The following is a 17,531-nucleotide window of genomic DNA, read 5'->3' as shown; positions in this document are numbered from 1 at the left end:
GCAGCCCCTTTCTACTCCCTCTCCAGACAGGGGACCAGCTGAACTCCAGTGCCCATCTTGAGGAGCCTCACACTCTAAAGAAGGCTGAACGGTCTGCAAGAAGTTACTGTCTTTGCTATTTATCTTGGTCTTTCCACCCCTTTCTACCTAAAGAAGGCCATGTGGCAACGGCAACTGGTAAAGGTTGGAGAATGATGACCTGCAACATTAACTAATCCCAAACTTAGAGAAGAGAGGGGACCCATTATGAAAGCAGAAATGACCTTGGGTCACTGGCAATAAGAAATGCTTTGAGGAAAACCAGATTTCATTTTCAGAACAGTAGCTCCCTGAGGAAGCAGGGTGAAGACCAACCCTCCCTTATCACCGAGAGAGGGTGACTACAGCTAGTTCCCCCGAAAAATTCTGGTTTCCTAGGGAGAGAGGTGCAGAAATTTGTAACAGGAACGGTGGACGATAGTCTCAAAGTGGGATTCAGCTTTCTCCCTTTCCAACTCATCCAGCAAGCAGCCACAGAGCTGATGATAGATTCTGCTAATCCCTGGTTCATAAGGACCTAGGGGAACCCTGTCTACTTTATAGATCCCGATTCAGCCTGCTTGTTCACTCCCATCACTCTTAACCTCCCATCCCTCCACTACCCTGGCCAGGAAGAAAACTTTCCCACAGTCTGACTCTGTGACACTAGCTTTCCCTCATAATTCTTATTTAATTTGGAGACAACGCCTATGACTCAATTCTCTCCTCTCAATCATTTTTAACTCCTTTTTTCTTTTTTAAAAAATTTTTATGGCTGCACTTGCAGCACATGGAAGTTCCTGGGCCAGGGACTGAATTCGAGCCGGAGCAACACGGCAAGGCTGGATCCTTTAACGCATTGTGTTGGGCTGAGGTCAAATCCAAGCCTTTGTAGCAACCCAAGCCACTGCAGTCAGCTTCTTAACCCACTGTGCCACAGCAGAAACTCCTAACCCTTCCTTTTCTGAATTCCTACCTGTCTGTTGTAATTCGCATTAGTAATTGTCCTTTCTTCTTTGCACTTATATTTAGTATCTCTGTCTGCAAGGCTGATAACACACACACACACACACACAAAAGCATCACCCAAGACATGGTCCCTGCACTCAAAAAGCAAACAATTTAGATGAATAAAGAAAAGGTAACAACACAAAAAAAGTAACACTGTAGATAGTACAGGGGCACAGTGAATGGTAATATTATTGACGTCAGGTTTGATTGGGAAAGATTTTACCATCTTGAGCTGGGCCCTGAGAGAAATGTCAAATATAGATAGCTAGCATAAAAACTGCGGTATTAAAACCTCAGTGTGGAAATGGACAGAAGTGTGGTGACTATTTAAGGGAAAAAATACTCTGGATGGAGGCTGGTTTAGAGGGAAAGGTTTTCAGGGGGCAAGGAAGAAGACTGGGATAGACTGCCAAGGGCCTAGAATATTCTTTACCACACTCTGCCCTGTTCCCTCATCTAAAATGCAAGTTATGAGAAGGCAGACAACGCTTACAGTGCCTCAGCATTTAGCACAATGTCTGATACTTGAAAACATTCACAACAGAAAAGGCATCTCTTTACCAGGAAGAACCCATAAAACAATACATACATTTCTCTCTTGTTGGTATAGTCACTCCCTCTGGGAGGACAAGGGTATAATGTGACAGAGAGCCTGGCACACTGACCACCATGTGTAGAAGTGGAAACTGAGAAAGGAGCAGAGAACTGACCTCCTTCTCATAGTCTGGTAGACAGAGCAGCGAGGCAGCACAACTCCCATATTTGCTTGCCACTGAGTATGTGAGAACTTTTGTGTTCAGCTTCCTTGATCAATAACAGGATGGCACAAGCTCCAACTCTACTGGTTTGGTTCATCATGAAAAGTTTCGTGGCACCAGATACATCCTCCAGTGCCCCCAGCATCCGGCCTCTGACTCCAGCTGGGGCATCCATAAGTCGTAGCAACCATCCCAGGAACCCACCTCTCCCTCAATTCACCTGTGGTCTCTCGGCCATTGGCCTCCTCATTTTTCTCCTCTGCCACCTGTGGTTCTGTGACAGCATCTCCGTTTTCTTCGTGTCCTTTTCTGGGCCGCTGTCGTGCTTTGGCAGCTTCCTTCTTTTTGGCTGCCTTCTTCTTGGCCAGGTCCGAGGGCATAGTGATGAACCACAGGGGAACGTTACTGCTCTTTCAGGAAGCCTGAAGAAAGGCAAAGACCCCCAAATTCTAAACTTCCGCAGAGTGCCTGGACCTCGCTCCATCCCTCTCCAGCATTTCCTCGCGAGCCTCCGATACCCAGCTCCGCCCCAGCCTAGTCAGTCCCAACTCTGTCGGGATCTCTCAGGCCAAGTCTGATCCTCGGCCACGCTTTTAATCTCAACATCTCTCCCCTCCGGCTTTGTCCACCAATCCCCACAGACTGCCTCACTCTGGAAACGCTCCTCCTTCCAGGGCCTCCAGTTAGGGACCAGGTTCTGCCCCTCGGCACAGGTCCCGCTCTCCAGTTTCCCCACAACTTGGCGCTCCACTCTGCAACCGGCCGGCTCACTTTCCCGGGCTTCCACCTCCCGTCCGCCTCCAGTCTCCTCCCCGTAGTCCCCCCTCCACACCACCTAGCCGTCCGCTCCAGCTTTCTCCCGGGACGTCCTCGTTCTCCCCCGCTGAGTTTCCTTAGGGTCTCCGCACTCGCCAGCCCCGAACCCTCCCCAGCCCCCGCCCGTCAGCGTCTCTCTCTAGGTCCCTTCTTCTCTCCGGCAGCCGTCTCCATCCCGGCCTAGTCCTTCCACCCTCTTCTGGTTCCCCCACCCCCGCCCCCACCCCCGCCAACCCTCACCGGCCGGCACCCCCCCCCCCTCAGCGCCCCTTCCCCCAACTCACTGGGCCTCGCCGCTCGGCCTCTGTCGCAACAGAGCTGCTCCTTGAGCTCCTCCGCGTGCGGCCGGCTCACCAGCCAATCACAGCCTCGCGCGGCTCTCGGCGCGCCGCCGCGCAGACTCCTGGGAAGTGTCGTCCTCCAGCTGCGTCGACCTAGGCCGAGACCCCGCCTCAAGAACTACCCGGTATCCCAGGGGCCTCGCGGGTCGGCGTGACGTCATCAGGATGCGCGGGGCTGGAGGAATTGGAGTCCAAGAGCGCTCTGGCAGCCGCCTCCTTGGGGCAGTGGAAGCTGCAAATTCCGGCTTGCTCCTCGGAGAAGCGGTTGGGCCTTCCAGGCTACCCCACCTCTGGAAAATCTGTTGAATTATGCAGATACCGAGTTCATAGGGCGGCCCAACCAGCTCAGACAGCAGGGCGAGCGACTACACTTCCCAGCAGGCCTCAGGCAGGAATTGGGTGGAAAGAATGGGGGAGCGTAGAGGAGGGAGGTGGAAGGAGGAGGAAGAGAGAGGTGGCTGGTGAGAGGGGGAAGAAGCTCATCACTACGAAGGTGATGCGAAGAACAGAATGCTTTCATGAAAGAAAGGCGCCCTTGTTTCATGAAACGGAGATTTTAGGGGCTGGTCCAGTTTCAACCAAACTTTTCCAAGGTGCCCAAGTTGTTCCTGAACCTTGGCGGCGGCGCCTACCCACCTTAGAATTGTTAGGTTTCCATGCAAGTCCAGTACATTTGATGGGGAAAGCCCTGAGGTAAAAAAACCAAAACAAAACATGACCGTTTTCTGAGTTTAGCTTATTATCAGCTAGCCACGTGACCTAGCCCGTTACTTTTCCTTTGACTCTCACTGTTTAAATTCTCCCACAGATTTGTCATAGCCTACATTGCAAGTCCCAGATTTGAAACCTCAAACCCTTCTCCAGATTCCTGACCACCCCTGTTTCACTGTCAGTGACACAGCAGGAGGGAAGCAAAAGAAGCTGTCACTCCTCTGAGCTCTTTCTCCAAAAGTGCACTCCTCCTTTTAAAAAATGAGCTCACTTAATTTGCTTGGTGGCTCAGCAGGTTAAGGACCTGGATTGTCACTGCTGTGGCACAGGTTTGATCCCTGGAACAACCAAAAAAAAAAAAAAAAAAATTAAAAAGTGAGCTCACCACAACTCCTACACATCTAATTTTCCTGCTCAAACTTGGTGCTCCAGTAGAATCTAGTTACTTACGTTTCAGAAGACATGCTATTTCACACCTCTGCCTTAGAGCTTGCCTTTTCCTAGAATACCCTCCACCAACTAAGGGCATACTGTGTGTCAGGCTCAGAGCTAGATGCTAGAGCTGCAATGGTCACAAGTCATTCCCTGACCTCAGAGAGCTCACAGTTAAGAGTGCCAACTAAAAACTCACTTGCAGGAAGTTCCTGTTGTGCCTCAGGAGTAACGAGCCCGACTAGTGTCCATGAGGATGCAGGTTTGATCCCTGGCCTTGCTCAGTGGGTTAAGGATCTGGCGTTGCCCGTGAGCTGTGGTCTAGGTCGAAGATGCTGCTCAGATCCTGCGTTGCTGTGGCTGTAGCGTAGGCCAGCGGCTGTAGCTCTGATTCAACCCTTAGACTGGGAACTTCATATGCCGCAGGTGCAGCCCTAAAAAACAAAACAAAACACACACACACACACCACACACACACATACAACTGTCACTTGCCATCTGGTTCTACAACAATGACGTCACTAGCCACTGCTGTCACTCACCCTCAACACACTCTGAAAGGAGTTCTGGGCAGAGATCAAGAATGAGGCACTCTGTTCTTAGGGGAAAACTTGCAGAACTGGCCTTCAAATGTTTTCAGAAAAATTTTATGAGCCCAATTCCTTGCATCTTCTCATATCTAGAAAAGCGCTAAGATCATTAGCGGAGACATCTGCTCCATGTGACCAGCAGCAACCTTCCACCAAAACGTGTGCTTGGTTGCATGTACCCCCCCTTCACTAAAATCTTCTATATACTCACCTCCCCCCACCTCTTCAGAGCAGTTCCTTAAAGCCATCTGAGAGTTGTCTCCAAGGCTATAAATAAAACTTCTCAGGCCCCAAGTAAAACTTAACTCTCACATCGTTCATTTTTTTCAGCCAACAAGAGGGAACATTGAGAAAGTAAACAGATCATGATATTCAGATGATAAGTGCCATATGGGCAAAAGCATTGTTTTAGGTAAAGAAATATATAGACATAGTTAACTGACTGCAAAGCCCTTCTTTACAAAGCAAGGAAATTCTATACGGTTGTGGCTCACATAAAATTGCTCATCCAAGCACTGAACCTCCTGGGAGGCCTCTCCCAGCCTCATTCATATTTGTGGTTACAGCCAGGTTACAGGTTTCAGAGAATTCACATTAATTACACTCTTTCATTTATGCCATGACATTTAATCCCCCCAACAGGCTCTACGGTGGGTGTTATTATCATTTTACAGATTGGAAATGAAGGCACAGAGCTGTTAACACTGCAGGTAGGACAGTGCCAGAATCTGAAGCTCAAATCTTCTGGCTCTGGAACTCCAAGTCTGTAAAATGATGCTTGATGGGAAGAGAAAGACTATCCAGTTACTTCTCTGAATCCACCTGCAGAGCAACCCATCACGTCCATGATTTCCCATGAATTAACCGTTGCTGGGCATGGAGTTCCCTTTGTGGTGCAGCGGAAAAGAATCCGACTAGGAACCATGAGGTTGCAGGTTTGATCCCTGGCCTCGTTCAGTGGGTTAAGGATTGCTGTGAGCTGTGGTGTAGGCCGGCAGCTGTAGCTCCGATTAAACCCCAGCCTGGGAACCCTCATATGCTGCAGGTGTGGCCCTAAACAGACAAAATAAAATAATAAAAAACAACAGTTGCTGGGCAAAGTCTCCTTCAGCACAGCAAGCGTGTCTTAGAAAGCTTGGACATTCTGCCATCCCCACTCGGGGTTCTCTTGCAGGTAACGGATCTGGGCATGAAGGGATAGAAATGGGGAAATAAGACTGAGAGTGATAGGAGGAGAAAGGACTGGCTAAGCTGGAAGTAGGAAATGAAGAGTCCTGATTCTTCACTTTAAATATTAAGAAACTGGAGTTCCTGTTCAGCGCTAACAATCCTGACTAGTATCCAAGAGGACATGGGTTCGATCCCTGGTCTCGATCAGTAGGTTAAGGATCTGGCATTGCATTGTGGCTCTGGCTTCTTAGGCTGATGGCTATAGCTCTGATTTGACCCCTAGGCTGGGAACTTCCATATGCCTCAGGTGCAGGCCTAAAAAGACTAAATAAATAAATAAAATATGAAGAAACTGAGACCCAAGAAAGGAAATGTCAAATCCAGAATTACCTAGAAACAATGTAACTGAGAAAGGTCTGGAACTTTGCTGTTCAATGTGATAGCCTCTGGCCACCCATGGTGATGGAGCACTTGAAATGTGACTAGTCCAGGAGTTCCTGCTGTGGCTCAGTGGTTAACGAATCTGACTAGGAACCATGAGGTTGTGGGTTCAATCCCTGGCCCTAGTCTGTACGGGATGTTAAACATGCATTGGATTTCCAAGACTGCATGTGGCAGAGAGGAAGAATGAAAAATATCTCAACTTTTTTATACTGATTACTTGTTGAAATGTTAATATTTGGGACATATTTAATCATATAAATATACCATTACAATTAATTTCACCTGTTTCTATTTGCATTCTTTAAAAATGTGACCAAATGAAAAGATGCTCAACACTGCTAATTACTAGAGGAATGCAAATCAAAACTACAATGAGGTATCCCTTCACAATGGTCAGAATGACCATCGTCAAAAAAATCTACAGGAGTTCCCACCATGGTGCAGCGGCAAAGAATCCGACTAGGAACCATGACGTGGTGGGTTTGATCCCTGGCCTCGCTCAGTGGGTTAAGGATCCGGCTTTGCCGTGAGCTGTGGTGTAGGTGGCAGACGAGGCTCGGATCCCGTGTTGCTGCGGCTGTGGTGTAGGTTGGCAGCTACAGCTCTGATTAGACTCCTAGCCTGGGAACCTCTATATGCTGCATGTGTGGCCCTAAAAAAAAAGGTTAAAAAAAAAAAAGACATGGAATCAGCCTAAGAGTTCATCAACAGATGAATGGATAAAGAAGCTGTGGGATTATAATAGGTATTATACATTTATAATGTATATACATACACATATACACACAATAGAATATTACTTGGTCATAAAAAAGAATGAAGTATTACCACTTGCAGCAACATGAAGGACCTCATTATTATTTTACTAATTAAATTTACTGAGAAAGACAAATATCATATAATATTATTCATATGTGGAATCTTAAAAATGATAAAAATGAACTTATTTACAAAACAGAGACAAAGACATAGAAAATAGACCTATGGTTACCAAGGAGAAAAGGGTTTGGGGAGGGATAAATCTGGAGTTTGGGATTAGCAGATACACACCACTATATATATAATATAGGTAAACAAGGACCTACTGTGTAGCCCAGGGAACTAAATTCAATATCTTGTATACTGTAACAGAAAAGAATCTGAAAAAGGATATATTTCTATCTATATGTATATATAACTGGATCACTTTGATGCACATCTGAAACAAACGCAACATTGTAAATCAACTATACTTCAATAAAACAAATATTTTAAAATGTGGCTGCCAGAATATATTTTTTTGTCTTTTTTTTTTTTTTTTCCAGGGCCGCACCTGCAGCATATGGAGGTTCCACAGGCTGGGGGTTGAATTGGAGCTGCAGCCGTTGGCCTACGCCAGAGCCACAGCCATACCAGATCCGAGCTGCATCTGCGAACCTATACCACAGCTCACAGCAACGCCAGATCCTTAACCCACTGAGTGAGGCCAGGGATCAAACCTGTACGCTCATCGTTACTAGTCAGATTTGTTTCCGCTGAACCACCGTGGGAACTCCCACGTCCAGAATATTTAAAATTTACATATATGGCTCACATTATATTTCTATTGGACAATGCCGTTCTAGAACCTTTATCTTTCAACGTCTGTATGAGTGCTTCTCCTCTGCTTCCCTGAGTCTTCTAACAAGTCCCTTGTTTACCACCTATCATGTGTCAACTGCCAAGGGGAGATCAAACTGCAGTCTCATTGAGGATAAGACCAAAACACAGTAAAGGGTGACAGCGCTAATGCATTCTGTCTCCTGTGCCTCCTAGAATGGGTACTTGACTCTCCCAGCCCCGATGTTCCCTTTCAATAACAAACTTTTAAAATAAGGTCCCCTTTCCTGTTTTGAAATAAAGGTCATAGATGACATAACTTCATATAAAAATTTCCAAAAATTACAATGTAACAATAACAGAAAGGAGAAAGAAAAGCAAATCCTTTACGATAAAAAATGATGTTGTTTCAGAATGCCAGAAAATAACCATTAGTCAGATGCTTGTACCTAATGTAGGACCACCTTGAACCTGACAGTACAAATGCAGACAGGACAGCATAAATGACAGGGCTGTTCATGATACAGTTCTCCAAAATGGTAACAAAAGTACATTCCTGGTCCAAACCAAAGTATAATCTTCCTTCAATTTACACGATAACTACATTCTTTCACAACTCAGCACATACCAGAACTCTGCAAAATTACTTCAAAATGACATATAAAACACAGGCTCGGAATTCCCATTGTGGCTCAGCGGTTTTCCATGAGGACTTGGGTTTGATCCCTGGCCTCACTTAGCCGGTTCAGGATGCCGCGTTGCCGTGAGCTGTGGGGTAGGTTGCAGATGCTGCTCGGATCTGGCGTTGCTGGGCTGTGGAGTAGGCTGGCAGCTGTAGCCCTGACCCCCAGCTTGGGAACTTCCATATGCCGCAGGAGCGGCCCTCCAAAGACAAAACAAAACAAAACAAAACAAAACAAAAAACACAGGCTCAAGGATCAGATGGTGACTGCCCCCCCACCCTGGCCACTAACATGAATGTTCAGGAGGACATCTGAAAGCTGTGTGGGACAGACAGTCCTTTCTAGTGCCATACTACCTTGCAATGTACAAGATATCCAGCGTTATTGGCTCCTCTTGTCAACCATCTGACAACAAAATTGCCCCATAGGACTGTGCCATCCTGGGTGGGAACCTACCAGAATTGTTTGAAGGCCTCCCCTACCTTCCAGCTTCCCCTGAGCTGTTTCCTCTCCACTCTCCAGACCTTGGGCGCCTTAGCTTTTCCATTCTTGGGGCCAACCTCTTTCCTCTTGCAGGGCCTGCTGGGCTCTGCTCTTTGCCTGGAAAACTCCTTTTCACTTTTTGTCTGGGAAACTTACCAAATCTTTGGATCTCGGCAGTCCCAAATTCTCAATCTAATTCTTCCTTCATATTTTCCCACTGACTGTACTTTTCTGCAATGACAGTTTGTGGCTTCCACCTACCTACCTACCTACATACATTTTTTTTGTCAATGTGTGTTTCGCGCCCGTCTCCCTCAGCACTCAGGTCTCTGAGGGCAGGAACCACGGCCCTCTCGACTACCACTTGTCTACTGCACTCATGACGATGAGCTGGGATTTAGCAGGCAAATCACAAACATTTCTGAAATAACTGGGCGGGTGATGGGGTTCGAAAGCCCTTTGGCAGAAGGCGTCAAGAAGGCAGAGGAAGCGCGCTCATCGAGGAGGAGAGTGGTTTTTTCTAGAAGACAGTGGAGGTTGAAGATTTGGGTCACCTTTGGGTCCGGGCTGGGTTCACTCGGACTAGCATCTGCGGGCGGCACTTCCGCTCCTGGGGCGCGGGCGGCCGGCGGGACCACCACGTCAGCCCGGGCGGGGCCGCGCGCCGAGGGGGCGGGGCGACCATAGAGAGGGCGGCGGCGGAGCGAGCGCCGGATGCGGTTACCATAGAGACCGGGCCTGACAGCAGCGGAAGAGGAAGGAGCGGGCCGGGCTGTGAGGTGGCAGCGGCTGCAGCGGCGGAGCCGGCGCCTCGGCCGGGCACTGGGGTCTGTTTCCCCTTCCCTTCCCCCCTGCGAGAGGCGTCCGGGGCGCGGCTCCGGAGGGAAAGAGCAGGTCCCAGCCCCACGCCCTCGGCCCCGCTCCCCGCGACGCGGCTGGCCGCGGCCGCCACACCCGGGTGCCCGTCATCCTTCCCCGCGGCCCCTGGCCCGGCTGCCGGGGCCTCCCCGCCGTGGGCCTCGGGCTGTCCCTCGTTGTCCTTCGCCCACTGGCGCGGGCGGGGCTTTTGCCCCCGCTGACCGGCCTGAGAACGAGGGTTTCCCCCTCCTCTCCCCGCCGCGATCTCCATGCCCGCTGCCCGAACAAACTGAGTCCCCCTGCCCCTCCGCGGCAGCTCGGTGACGCAGCCCGATTTCTCTCTGTTGTGAGCCTCACGGCTGAAACTCGCTTTGGGCCTTCTCTCTAGGACTAGAATTGGTCTTTGAGTGCTGAGAGGTAGACGGGGCGCCGGGCTTGAGCACAGCCCCACCGGAAGCCGGCCGAGCCTCCGTTTGCCTTCGCAGGATCCCTGCGTCGTCGCGAGCCGCTTCTCGTCTCTGGGTTTAGCTTGGTTTGAGTGCCTGGGGCCCTGGAAAAACCAGACGCGGAATCTTTCTTTCACAGCCGGAGTTACTGTCGTTTGCCTCCCATCGCCGCTCAGAGGATGGTAGGCAGCAGCAGCCGCTTGGCAGCTGGGAGTCAGACAGGGGCGCCCTGAAAAACGCCTCTATCAGCGGTTGTGCTCCTCGGAGAGGCTCTCAGTGCTGAGTCACCGTGTCCATCCACCTCGGTTAGGTGGGCAGAACTTGCCTGCGCCATGCCAGTGGCTCCCGACCGCTCCTGACGGGGAGGGGCGCTCCTAGCCAGCTGTTGCCTTGACTCTCAGGAGTAGAGTAGAAAGAGGCCCTGACCCCATCTCTGTGCCAGTCTTCAGCAGCCAGCCAGCAGCCCCTTCAGGAAATTGAGTGAGAAACGTGCCCCCAGCCAGGCGCTCTTGGGGAAAAGCCTGTGGCGTTAGGTTCCTCCAGAGTTGGGGGCTCTTGTTTTGATGGAGCCGGTGCTTTTCCCCCCAGCCTTCTCTTTATCAGTTGCTGCTGTCTTCTGACTGAGATCCAGTCTGCAGATATACGTAGTCCTTCTTTGGGGGTGAGGATTGGGTTTTGTTTCGTCCCCTTTCTATTGGAAGACAGACCATAATCCCCTTAGTGGATAAAATTGATTCTAATGTTTATTACCATTTGGGCTGAAGGTTACATCCGGTACCTTGACAAAGAGACTTTTCCTGGGGATGCTAGGCCTGGAAGCAAACACTCCTTGTTGTCTTCTTGACCTCATTGACCCCAGGTTCCCTAGTTAAAATTGTGGGCCCACTACCGGCCTGGTGCCCAACAACCACCGCCATGCGACTGAGCTCCCTACTGGCTCTGCTGCGACCAGCACTGCCCCTTATCCTAGGGCTGTCGCTGGGGTGCAGCCTGAGCCTCTTGCGGGTTTCCTGGATCCAGGGGGAGGGAGAAGACCCCTGTGTTGAGGCTGTGGGGGAACCAGGAGGGCCCCAGCATCCAGACTCAAGAACTCAGCTCGACCAAAGTGATGAAGACTTCAAACCCCGGATTGTCCCCTATTACAGGGATCCCAACAAACCGTACAAGAAGGTGCTCAGGTGAGAGCTGTGCGTGCATAATCTCCAGATTCCAATTTAGGGTCATTCTCAGGTCTCCCCTCTGCTTTCACTGGGGATCATTGTTAGGCTCCTTGAAGCAATTCTTTGCCTTATGATCCATCATGGTTGGTTCCAGTTTTTCCCTCCCCCTCAGGTCTGAGAAAGTGTCACCCATTGGTGTTAAGTTAGTGGCCGGGTATTCTTACACAGGGTAGGAGTTGCATCCAGCCTTGGTAAGCCTCTCCTCAGATCAGTGGATGCTCACTCCAAAAGCTCATTAATATTGAAGAGAAGGTCTCTCCCTTCTCTTTCCTTTTTTTTTTTTTTTTTTGCTTTTTAGGGCCACACCTACAGCACATGGAGGTTCCCAGGCTAGAGGTCCAATCGGAGCTACAGCTGCCGGCCTACACCACAGCCACAGCAACGCGGGATCTGAGCTGCGTCTGCAACCTACACCGCAGCTCATGGCAACGCCCGATCCTTAACCCACTGCGTGAGGCCAGGGATCAAACCCGTGTCCTCATGAATGCTAGTCAGGTTCATTAACCGATGAGCCACGACGGGAATTCCTCCTCTCTTTTCTTAACTCCAACTCACTAATTCTAGGGGGATGTGGATGCTGCACAAGCTGGGTTCCTCAAGATTAGGGAGCTGATCCCTGGCACACTCTTCTCCTCTGCTCTCTACAGGACTCGGTACATCCAGACGGAGCTGGGCTCTCGGGAGCGGTTGCTCGTGGCTGTCCTGACTTCTCGGGCTACGCTGTCCACTCTGGCTGTGGCTGTGAACCGCACAGTGGCCCACCACTTCCCCCGGTTACTCTACTTCACGGGGCAGCGAGGGGCCCGCCCCCCGGCAGGGATGCAGGTGGTGTCTCACGGGGACGAGCGGCCAGCCTGGCTCATGTCTGAGACCCTGCGCCACCTTCACACGCACTTCGGGGCCGACTACGACTGGTTCTTCATCATGCAGGACGACACGTATGTGCAGGCCCCCCGCCTGGCAGCCCTTGCCGGCCACCTCAGTATCAACCAAGACCTATACTTGGGCCGGACGGAGGAGTTCATCGGCGCGGGCGAGCAGGCCCGGTACTGCCACGGGGGCTTTGGCTACTTGTTGTCACGGAGCCTCCTGCTTCGATTGCGGCCACACCTGGACGGCTGCCGAGGAGACATTCTCAGCGCCCGTCCCGACGAGTGGCTCGGCCGCTGCCTCATTGACTCTCTGGGCATCGGTTGTGTCTCACAGCACCAGGTGACGCCCTTTCAACCTAACCCTAGTCCCCAGCAAGTTAGTGTCACTGAGTGATTGGTCTCCAGGCTGGGTGCTGCTGTCATTTTGCCCTGGCCAGCCCCCGGCCGCCCCTCTAGCTCGCCCTTGCTCACCTCCGGCAGTCCTAGAACCCGGGAGCTGTCAGAAGTGCTGACTTGTCAGGGATCCTCTGAGCAAAAGCCAGAAAGAGAACACGGCAGCTCTAGTTGCCGATCTGACCTTCTCTTTCCCCAAATCCGGTGGTGAGAGTAAGGCCACGGTTGAGGGGACACGGGAACGGGCTCCCTCCCGCTCCTGTGGCAGCAGCAGTAATAGGTGTGAAGGTTGACTTTGGTTAAGGGTGGTGGGGACGGGCAGCCCTCCGTGTGTGACATTGCTTGGTCTCATTGGTCACTCCAGGGACAACAGTATCGCTCATTTGAACTGGCCAAAAATAGGGATCCCGAGAAGGAGGGGAGCGCGGCTTTCCTGAGTGCTTTCGCGGTGCACCCCGTCTCCGAGGGAACCCTCATGTACCGGCTCCACAAACGCTTCAGTGCTCTGGAGCTGGAGCGGGCGTACAGTGAGATAGAGCAGCTGCAGGTGAGCGGGGGCCAGGCTCGAGGGCAGAGGGAGCTTCCGGTGTCCGGCTCCCCGTGACTTGGCGGGGAGGCTGGGCGTGGTGGGAGGAGGCTGACTAGCCCTGAATTTCAGACAACTCCAGGAGTTCCCTGGCTTACTGACTAAGGATTCAGCCTAGTCACTGCTGCCGCTCCAGTTCCATCCCTGGAACTGGACATTTCGGCAGGTCCCAGGTGTGGCCAAAGATACAGTAAAACGACTCCAGGGGGAAGGGGCTCTTGGGGGTCCAGGTCAATCGCAGAAGAATCAGAGCTCCTGGCTCGCCTTGGATGCACTTGAAAGGGGAACTGTGCGGGCCGAGGCTGGCTGCTGTGTTAGGCAGAGGAGTTCTGATGCCCCTGCGTTGAGGAGGCTTCTAGTCCTGTCTCTAAAACGTCCAAGGGTAGAGGATAGAAGGACTCTCTGGCTGACCGTGGGCTTGTCAGCAGTGGAACACAAGCTAAGGCAGGTCCCTTTGTGACGGGGATCTGAGTCCTCGGGATCGGACACAAGGGCTGCCGGCCTTCGGCTTCAGGCCGCTGTCACCTCGTCGGTTGCACGTCTCCCGCCTTGTCCTTCCCGTAGCAGGTGTGGAAGGTGGGTGTGACTCACGCGCCTTCCGCGTCTCTCGGGATCGAGAACGTCAAGTACAGGGAATGAAATGCCAGGCTGAGGGGCACCTCAGGGAGGGTTGATAGAGTCAGGACAGAGCTCAGGACGCCGGAGCTGGGTCAGGCCCGACCCCCTGGCCGGGCCCTAACCACGCACCCTCCACCCTAGGCTCAGATCCGGAACCTGACCGTGTTGACCCCGGAGGGGGAGGCGGGCCTGAGCTGGCCCATCGGGCTCCCGGCCCCGTTCACGCCGCGCTCTCGGTTTGAGGTGCTGGGCTGGGACTACTTCACGGAGCAGCACACCTTCTCCTGTGCAGACGGGGCACCCAAGTGCCCACTGCAAGGGGCTAGCAGGGCAGACGTGGGTGACGCCGTGGAGACGGCTTTGGAGCAGCTGAATCGGCGCTACCAGCCCCGCCTGCGCTTCCAGAAGCAGCGGCTGCTCAACGGCTACCGGCGCTTCGACCCGGCGCGGGGCATGGAGTACACCCTGGACCTGCTGCTGGAGGCCGTGACGCAGCGCGGGCACCGGCGGGCGCTGGCCCGCAGGGTCAGCCTGCTGCGGCCGCTGAGCCGGGTGGAAATCCTCCCTATGCCCTACGTCACCGAGGCCACCCGCGTGCAGCTGGTGCTGCCGCTGCTGGTGGCCGAAGCCGCGGCGGCCCCCGCCTTCCTCGAGGCCTTTGCGGCCAGTGTCCTGGAGCCCCGAGAGCACGCGCTGCTCACCCTGCTGCTGGTCTACGGGCCGCGGGAAGGTGGCCGAGGGGCCCCGGACCCGTTTCTTGGGGTGAAGGCTGCGGCGGCTGAGTTAGAACGACGGTACCCCGGGACGAGGCTGGCCTGGCTCGCCGTGCGGGCGGAGGCCCCCTCCCAGGTGCGGCTCATGGACGTGGTCTCCAAGAAGCACCCCGTGGACACGCTCTTCTTCCTCACCACCGTGTGGACCAGGCCCGGGCCCGAGGTCCTCAACCGCTGCCGCATGAATGCCATCTCTGGCTGGCAGGCCTTCTTCCCGGTCCACTTCCAGGAGTTCAACCCCGCCCTGGCACCACAGAGATCTCCCCCCGGGCCCCCGGGCGCTGGCCCTGACCCCCCGTCCCCTCCGGGCGCTGACCCTTCACGGGGGGCTCCCGTAGGGGGCAGGTTTGACCGACAGGCCTCGGCAGAGGGCTGCTTCTACAATGCTGACTACCTGGCGGCCCGAGCCCGGCTGGCTGGTGAACTGGCAGGCCAGGAAGAGGAGGAAGCCCTGGAGGGGCTGGAGGTGATGGATGTTTTCCTCCGGTTCTCAGGGCTCCACCTTTTCCGGGCCGTGGAGCCAGGGCTGGTGCAGAAGTTCTCCCTGCGTGACTGCAGCCCTCGGCTCAGCGAGGAACTCTACCACCGCTGCCGCCTCAGCAACCTGGAGGGGCTGGGGGGGCGCGCCCAGCTCGCCATGGCTCTGTTTGAGCAGGAGCAGGCCAACAGCACCTAGTCCACCCCGGGGCCCCGCCACCGCCAGCCACCTAGTTCCCTTTCCGGCCTCAGCCCCAGGAAGGCCAGGCGAGATGGACGGACAGATGGAGAGCTTGTTGCTGTATTTTTTTTAATAAGAAAATGTTATTAAAAGTGTCTTCTGCCAAACCGTTTTTAGGTCTAGGGCAAATGGAGTGAGGCGGCTCTGCGGGAGGGGTGAGGAACTGCCCAGAGGGACCCACGGCCTGCCCCTTCCTCCTCCCTCCCCAGTTGCCAGTGACCACACGAGTGCCATCAGATGAATGACCTTTAATCCGGTCCCCACCTCGGCCGCAAGGCATCAGGAGTGACGGCAGTGCCCGAGGTGACAGGGCAGGGGCCCAGGGGCCCACAGCAGCGCTCGTGCCCAGGGCTCCTAGGTGTTGCGCACAACCAGCGACTGCTCCAGCTCCTGCCTGCGCTGCTGGATCTTTAGAGAGGGGAGCAGGAGCCGGGTTACCGTGTTCCCGGTGAGTGACAGGACCACCCCCCCCACCCCCGGCCCTGGAGGCGCAGGGGGAGCAGGGAGCCTCCCCTGCGTGGTGACGGGGAGGGTGGAGTGGCTGTAGAGGCTGAGCAGGGAGTGGGGGAGGGTGCGGCTGGAGGTGTCCTGGGCCCTCCTCACCTTGCAGTAGAAGTAGCGGCTGACAGCTTCCTGGGACCAGGGCTGGTGGTAGAACTCAGCCCGCCGCTCCTCCTCAGGGTTGCCTGCCACGTCTGTCATCACCTGGGAGGGAGCAGCGGGTCAGCCCTGAGCCCGGATCCCCTCCAGCCCCTGGGCACAACGTTTACTGTCTTCCCAATGTGCTTGTCTTCCATCCAGTGCTCCCTGAGTCCCCTTCACCTTGAGGTCCCGGCTCTGGGAGCGGAGGAGGTCTTGGATGTAGCCTTTGGGGTCTCTGGAGAAGCTTAGCATGAAGTCCCTCTGGATCTTGAGCTGGTTTATGGATTCAATCGTCTCGTGGATCTACAGGTAGAAAGACAGATGCTTTCACCTGGCCTTGCTGATGTGGGCGAGGATGGGAGGGGGAAGGGAGGCGGGGGGAGGGGTTTGCTGCTGTTCCTTTGAAGGGCTGTCCCTCAGGTCCCCTGGGGCTGGACTGGGCCTCTGCAGTCCCAGGGAAGGGGGGATGGGCGGAGCTCCAAGTAGCAAGGCAAGGCCCACCTCCCCTTCTTCTCTCCATAGGCCCGTGTTCTCGTCTGTTTTGTCTGTGCTTGTGTCATTTTGGGGTTGATGTCCCACTCCAGCTCTGGGCTCTGGCCCCACCTTACTGTCCAGAGCGCTGATCTCCTGCTGGTTGGCTGTGGACAGGAGGAAGCTGCTCATCTGTCCCTTCAGTGGCTCCTCTACCTCCACGTCAATGTCGTAGCACGCTGTCTTCTTCTGGTCCGACGGGTCCACGCTGCCAGGGAAGTCCAGCCCTTGGTGTCCTTGCTGCCCCACAGAGGCCAAGGGGAGGGAAGGGGCCCCGAGTGGGAGGCAGCGGGAGGGACTGAGAGGCCAGCCCCCCCCCCCCGCCCCCACAATGACTCCCTGTTCTGAGAGCGAACTGGGGCCTCACCTGATGACGTGGTTGATGACAATGGGGTCAGGGGGCAACAGCAGAGCTGTGAGGCGCTGGGGGATCTCAGAAAACTTCAGCCGGGGACAATCAAAAATCTGAAGTAGGAGAGAGAGATCACTCGTGCCGCATGTTTGGAAGAGCACACATTCCCTTCTGAAAAGGCCTGGGGAAGCCAGAGCCCACGGGGCTGGGCAGGGGCTGCCAGTGGGGCGGGTCCATGCAGCGCATGGTTGACAGCGCCAAGGCCTGGGCTGCTGGCCTGGGTAGAAATCCTGCTTCCACCACTTCCTGTGCAGCTGAGCAACTTACCCAACACCTCGGGCCTCAGTTGCTTCATCTCTAGAAAGGGGATGATAATAGCGCCCATCTCACGGGGTGGCTGTGAGGTTAGAGTCAGCACACATAACGGGCTCGGACCAGTGCCTGGCACATGGTAAGTGCTCAATAAACACTGACTTTATTTTTACCA

At 53.8% G+C, this 17,531-nt stretch overlaps 4 protein-coding genes and 1 non-coding gene across 24 annotated transcripts in view; 2 read left to right on the top strand and 3 right to left on the bottom strand.

Moving 5' to 3' along the window:
* ABCF2 (ATP binding cassette subfamily F member 2) overlaps window positions 1–2,966 on the bottom strand; it is a 15,189-nt gene extending 12,223 nt beyond the window's left edge. The window contains exons 1-2 of one of the 2 annotated variants that reach the window (XM_021079262.2): window positions 2,623–2,966; window positions 2,008–2,209 (exon numbers count right to left, since the gene is read on the bottom strand). In XM_021079262.2, the coding sequence (XP_020934921.1) occupies window positions 2,008–2,167 (160 nt within the window). In that variant the 5' untranslated portion in view covers window positions 2,168–2,209; window positions 2,623–2,966. The remainder of the gene's footprint in view (window positions 1–2,007; window positions 2,210–2,622) is intronic. The other variant, XM_021079258.2, reaches the window with a different exon arrangement.
* On the bottom strand, window positions 2,965–10,302 carry LOC146394886 (uncharacterized). 3 transcript variants are annotated; one of them, XR_014833545.1, is made up of 4 exons: window positions 9,590–10,302; window positions 3,927–3,993; window positions 3,581–3,632; window positions 3,099–3,243 (listed from the first exon to the last, which is right to left on the bottom strand). XR_014833545.1 is itself a non-coding variant. In XM_085005181.1 (3 exons), exons 1-3 carry the CDS (start codon window positions 10,162–10,164, stop codon window positions 2,965–2,967), a joined length of 906 nt encoding a protein of 301 aa, XP_084861307.1. In that variant the 5' UTR covers window positions 10,165–10,287. The 3 variants fall into 3 exon arrangements, 2 of the variants coding, with proteins under 2 accessions (XP_084861307.1, XP_084861308.1); XM_085005181.1 differs by lacking the exon at window positions 3,927–3,993 and having other exon boundaries at window positions 2,965–3,243; window positions 9,590–10,287; XM_085005182.1 differs by lacking the exons at window positions 3,581–3,632; window positions 3,927–3,993.
* Window positions 9,789–17,531, top strand: CHPF2 (chondroitin polymerizing factor 2). 3 transcript variants are annotated; one of them, XR_014833492.1, is made up of 8 exons: window positions 9,789–9,862; window positions 10,282–11,517; window positions 12,207–12,771; window positions 13,189–13,371; window positions 14,170–14,877; window positions 15,729–15,967; window positions 16,321–16,470; window positions 16,746–17,531. XR_014833492.1 is itself a non-coding variant. In XM_085005116.1 (5 exons), exons 2-5 carry the CDS (start codon window positions 11,255–11,257, stop codon window positions 15,475–15,477), a joined length of 2,319 nt encoding a protein of 772 aa, XP_084861242.1. In that variant the 5' UTR covers window positions 9,789–9,862; window positions 10,282–11,254; the 3' UTR covers window positions 15,478–15,626. The 3 variants fall into 3 exon arrangements, 1 of the variants encoding a protein (XP_084861242.1); XR_014833491.1 differs by having other exon boundaries at window positions 16,684–17,531; XM_085005116.1 differs by lacking the exons at window positions 15,729–15,967; window positions 16,321–16,470; window positions 16,746–17,531 and having other exon boundaries at window positions 14,170–15,626.
* MIR671 (microRNA mir-671) lies at window positions 15,235–15,314 on the top strand. The gene has a single exon (NR_128441.1). It is a non-coding gene; the product is annotated as a microRNA mir-671 (primary transcript).
* SMARCD3 (SWI/SNF related, matrix associated, actin dependent regulator of chromatin, subfamily d, member 3) overlaps window positions 15,572–17,531 on the bottom strand; it is a 30,621-nt gene continuing 28,661 nt past the window's right edge. For 8 of the 15 annotated variants that reach the window (XM_085005167.1, XM_021079266.2, XM_021079265.2 and 5 more), the window contains 5 exons: window positions 17,060–17,157; window positions 16,765–16,900; window positions 16,342–16,464; window positions 16,123–16,224; window positions 15,572–15,927 (listed from right to left, as the gene is read on the bottom strand). In XM_085005167.1, coding sequence (XP_084861293.1) covers window positions 15,874–15,927; window positions 16,123–16,224; window positions 16,342–16,464; window positions 16,765–16,900; window positions 17,060–17,157 — 513 coding nt within the window. In that variant the 3' untranslated portion in view covers window positions 15,572–15,873. Of the gene's footprint in view, window positions 15,928–16,122; window positions 16,225–16,341; window positions 16,465–16,662; window positions 16,901–17,059; window positions 17,158–17,531 lie in introns of all 15 variants that reach the window. The other 7 variants (XM_085005159.1, XM_021079264.2, XM_085005157.1 and 4 more) reach the window with 1 other exon arrangement.

Source organism: Sus scrofa, chromosome 18, assembly GCF_054392235.1.
Source record: "Sus scrofa isolate SSC_HxYL_T2T_F1_AM1 chromosome 18, Sscrofa_HxYL_maternal_Yorkshire_Landrace_v2.0, whole genome shotgun sequence".
In the NCBI taxonomy this organism is placed as follows: domain Eukaryota; kingdom Metazoa; phylum Chordata; class Mammalia; order Artiodactyla; family Suidae; genus Sus; species Sus scrofa.
The sequence above is the reverse complement of the archived record's forward strand: the minus strand, read 5'-3'. Positions and strand labels throughout refer to the sequence as shown.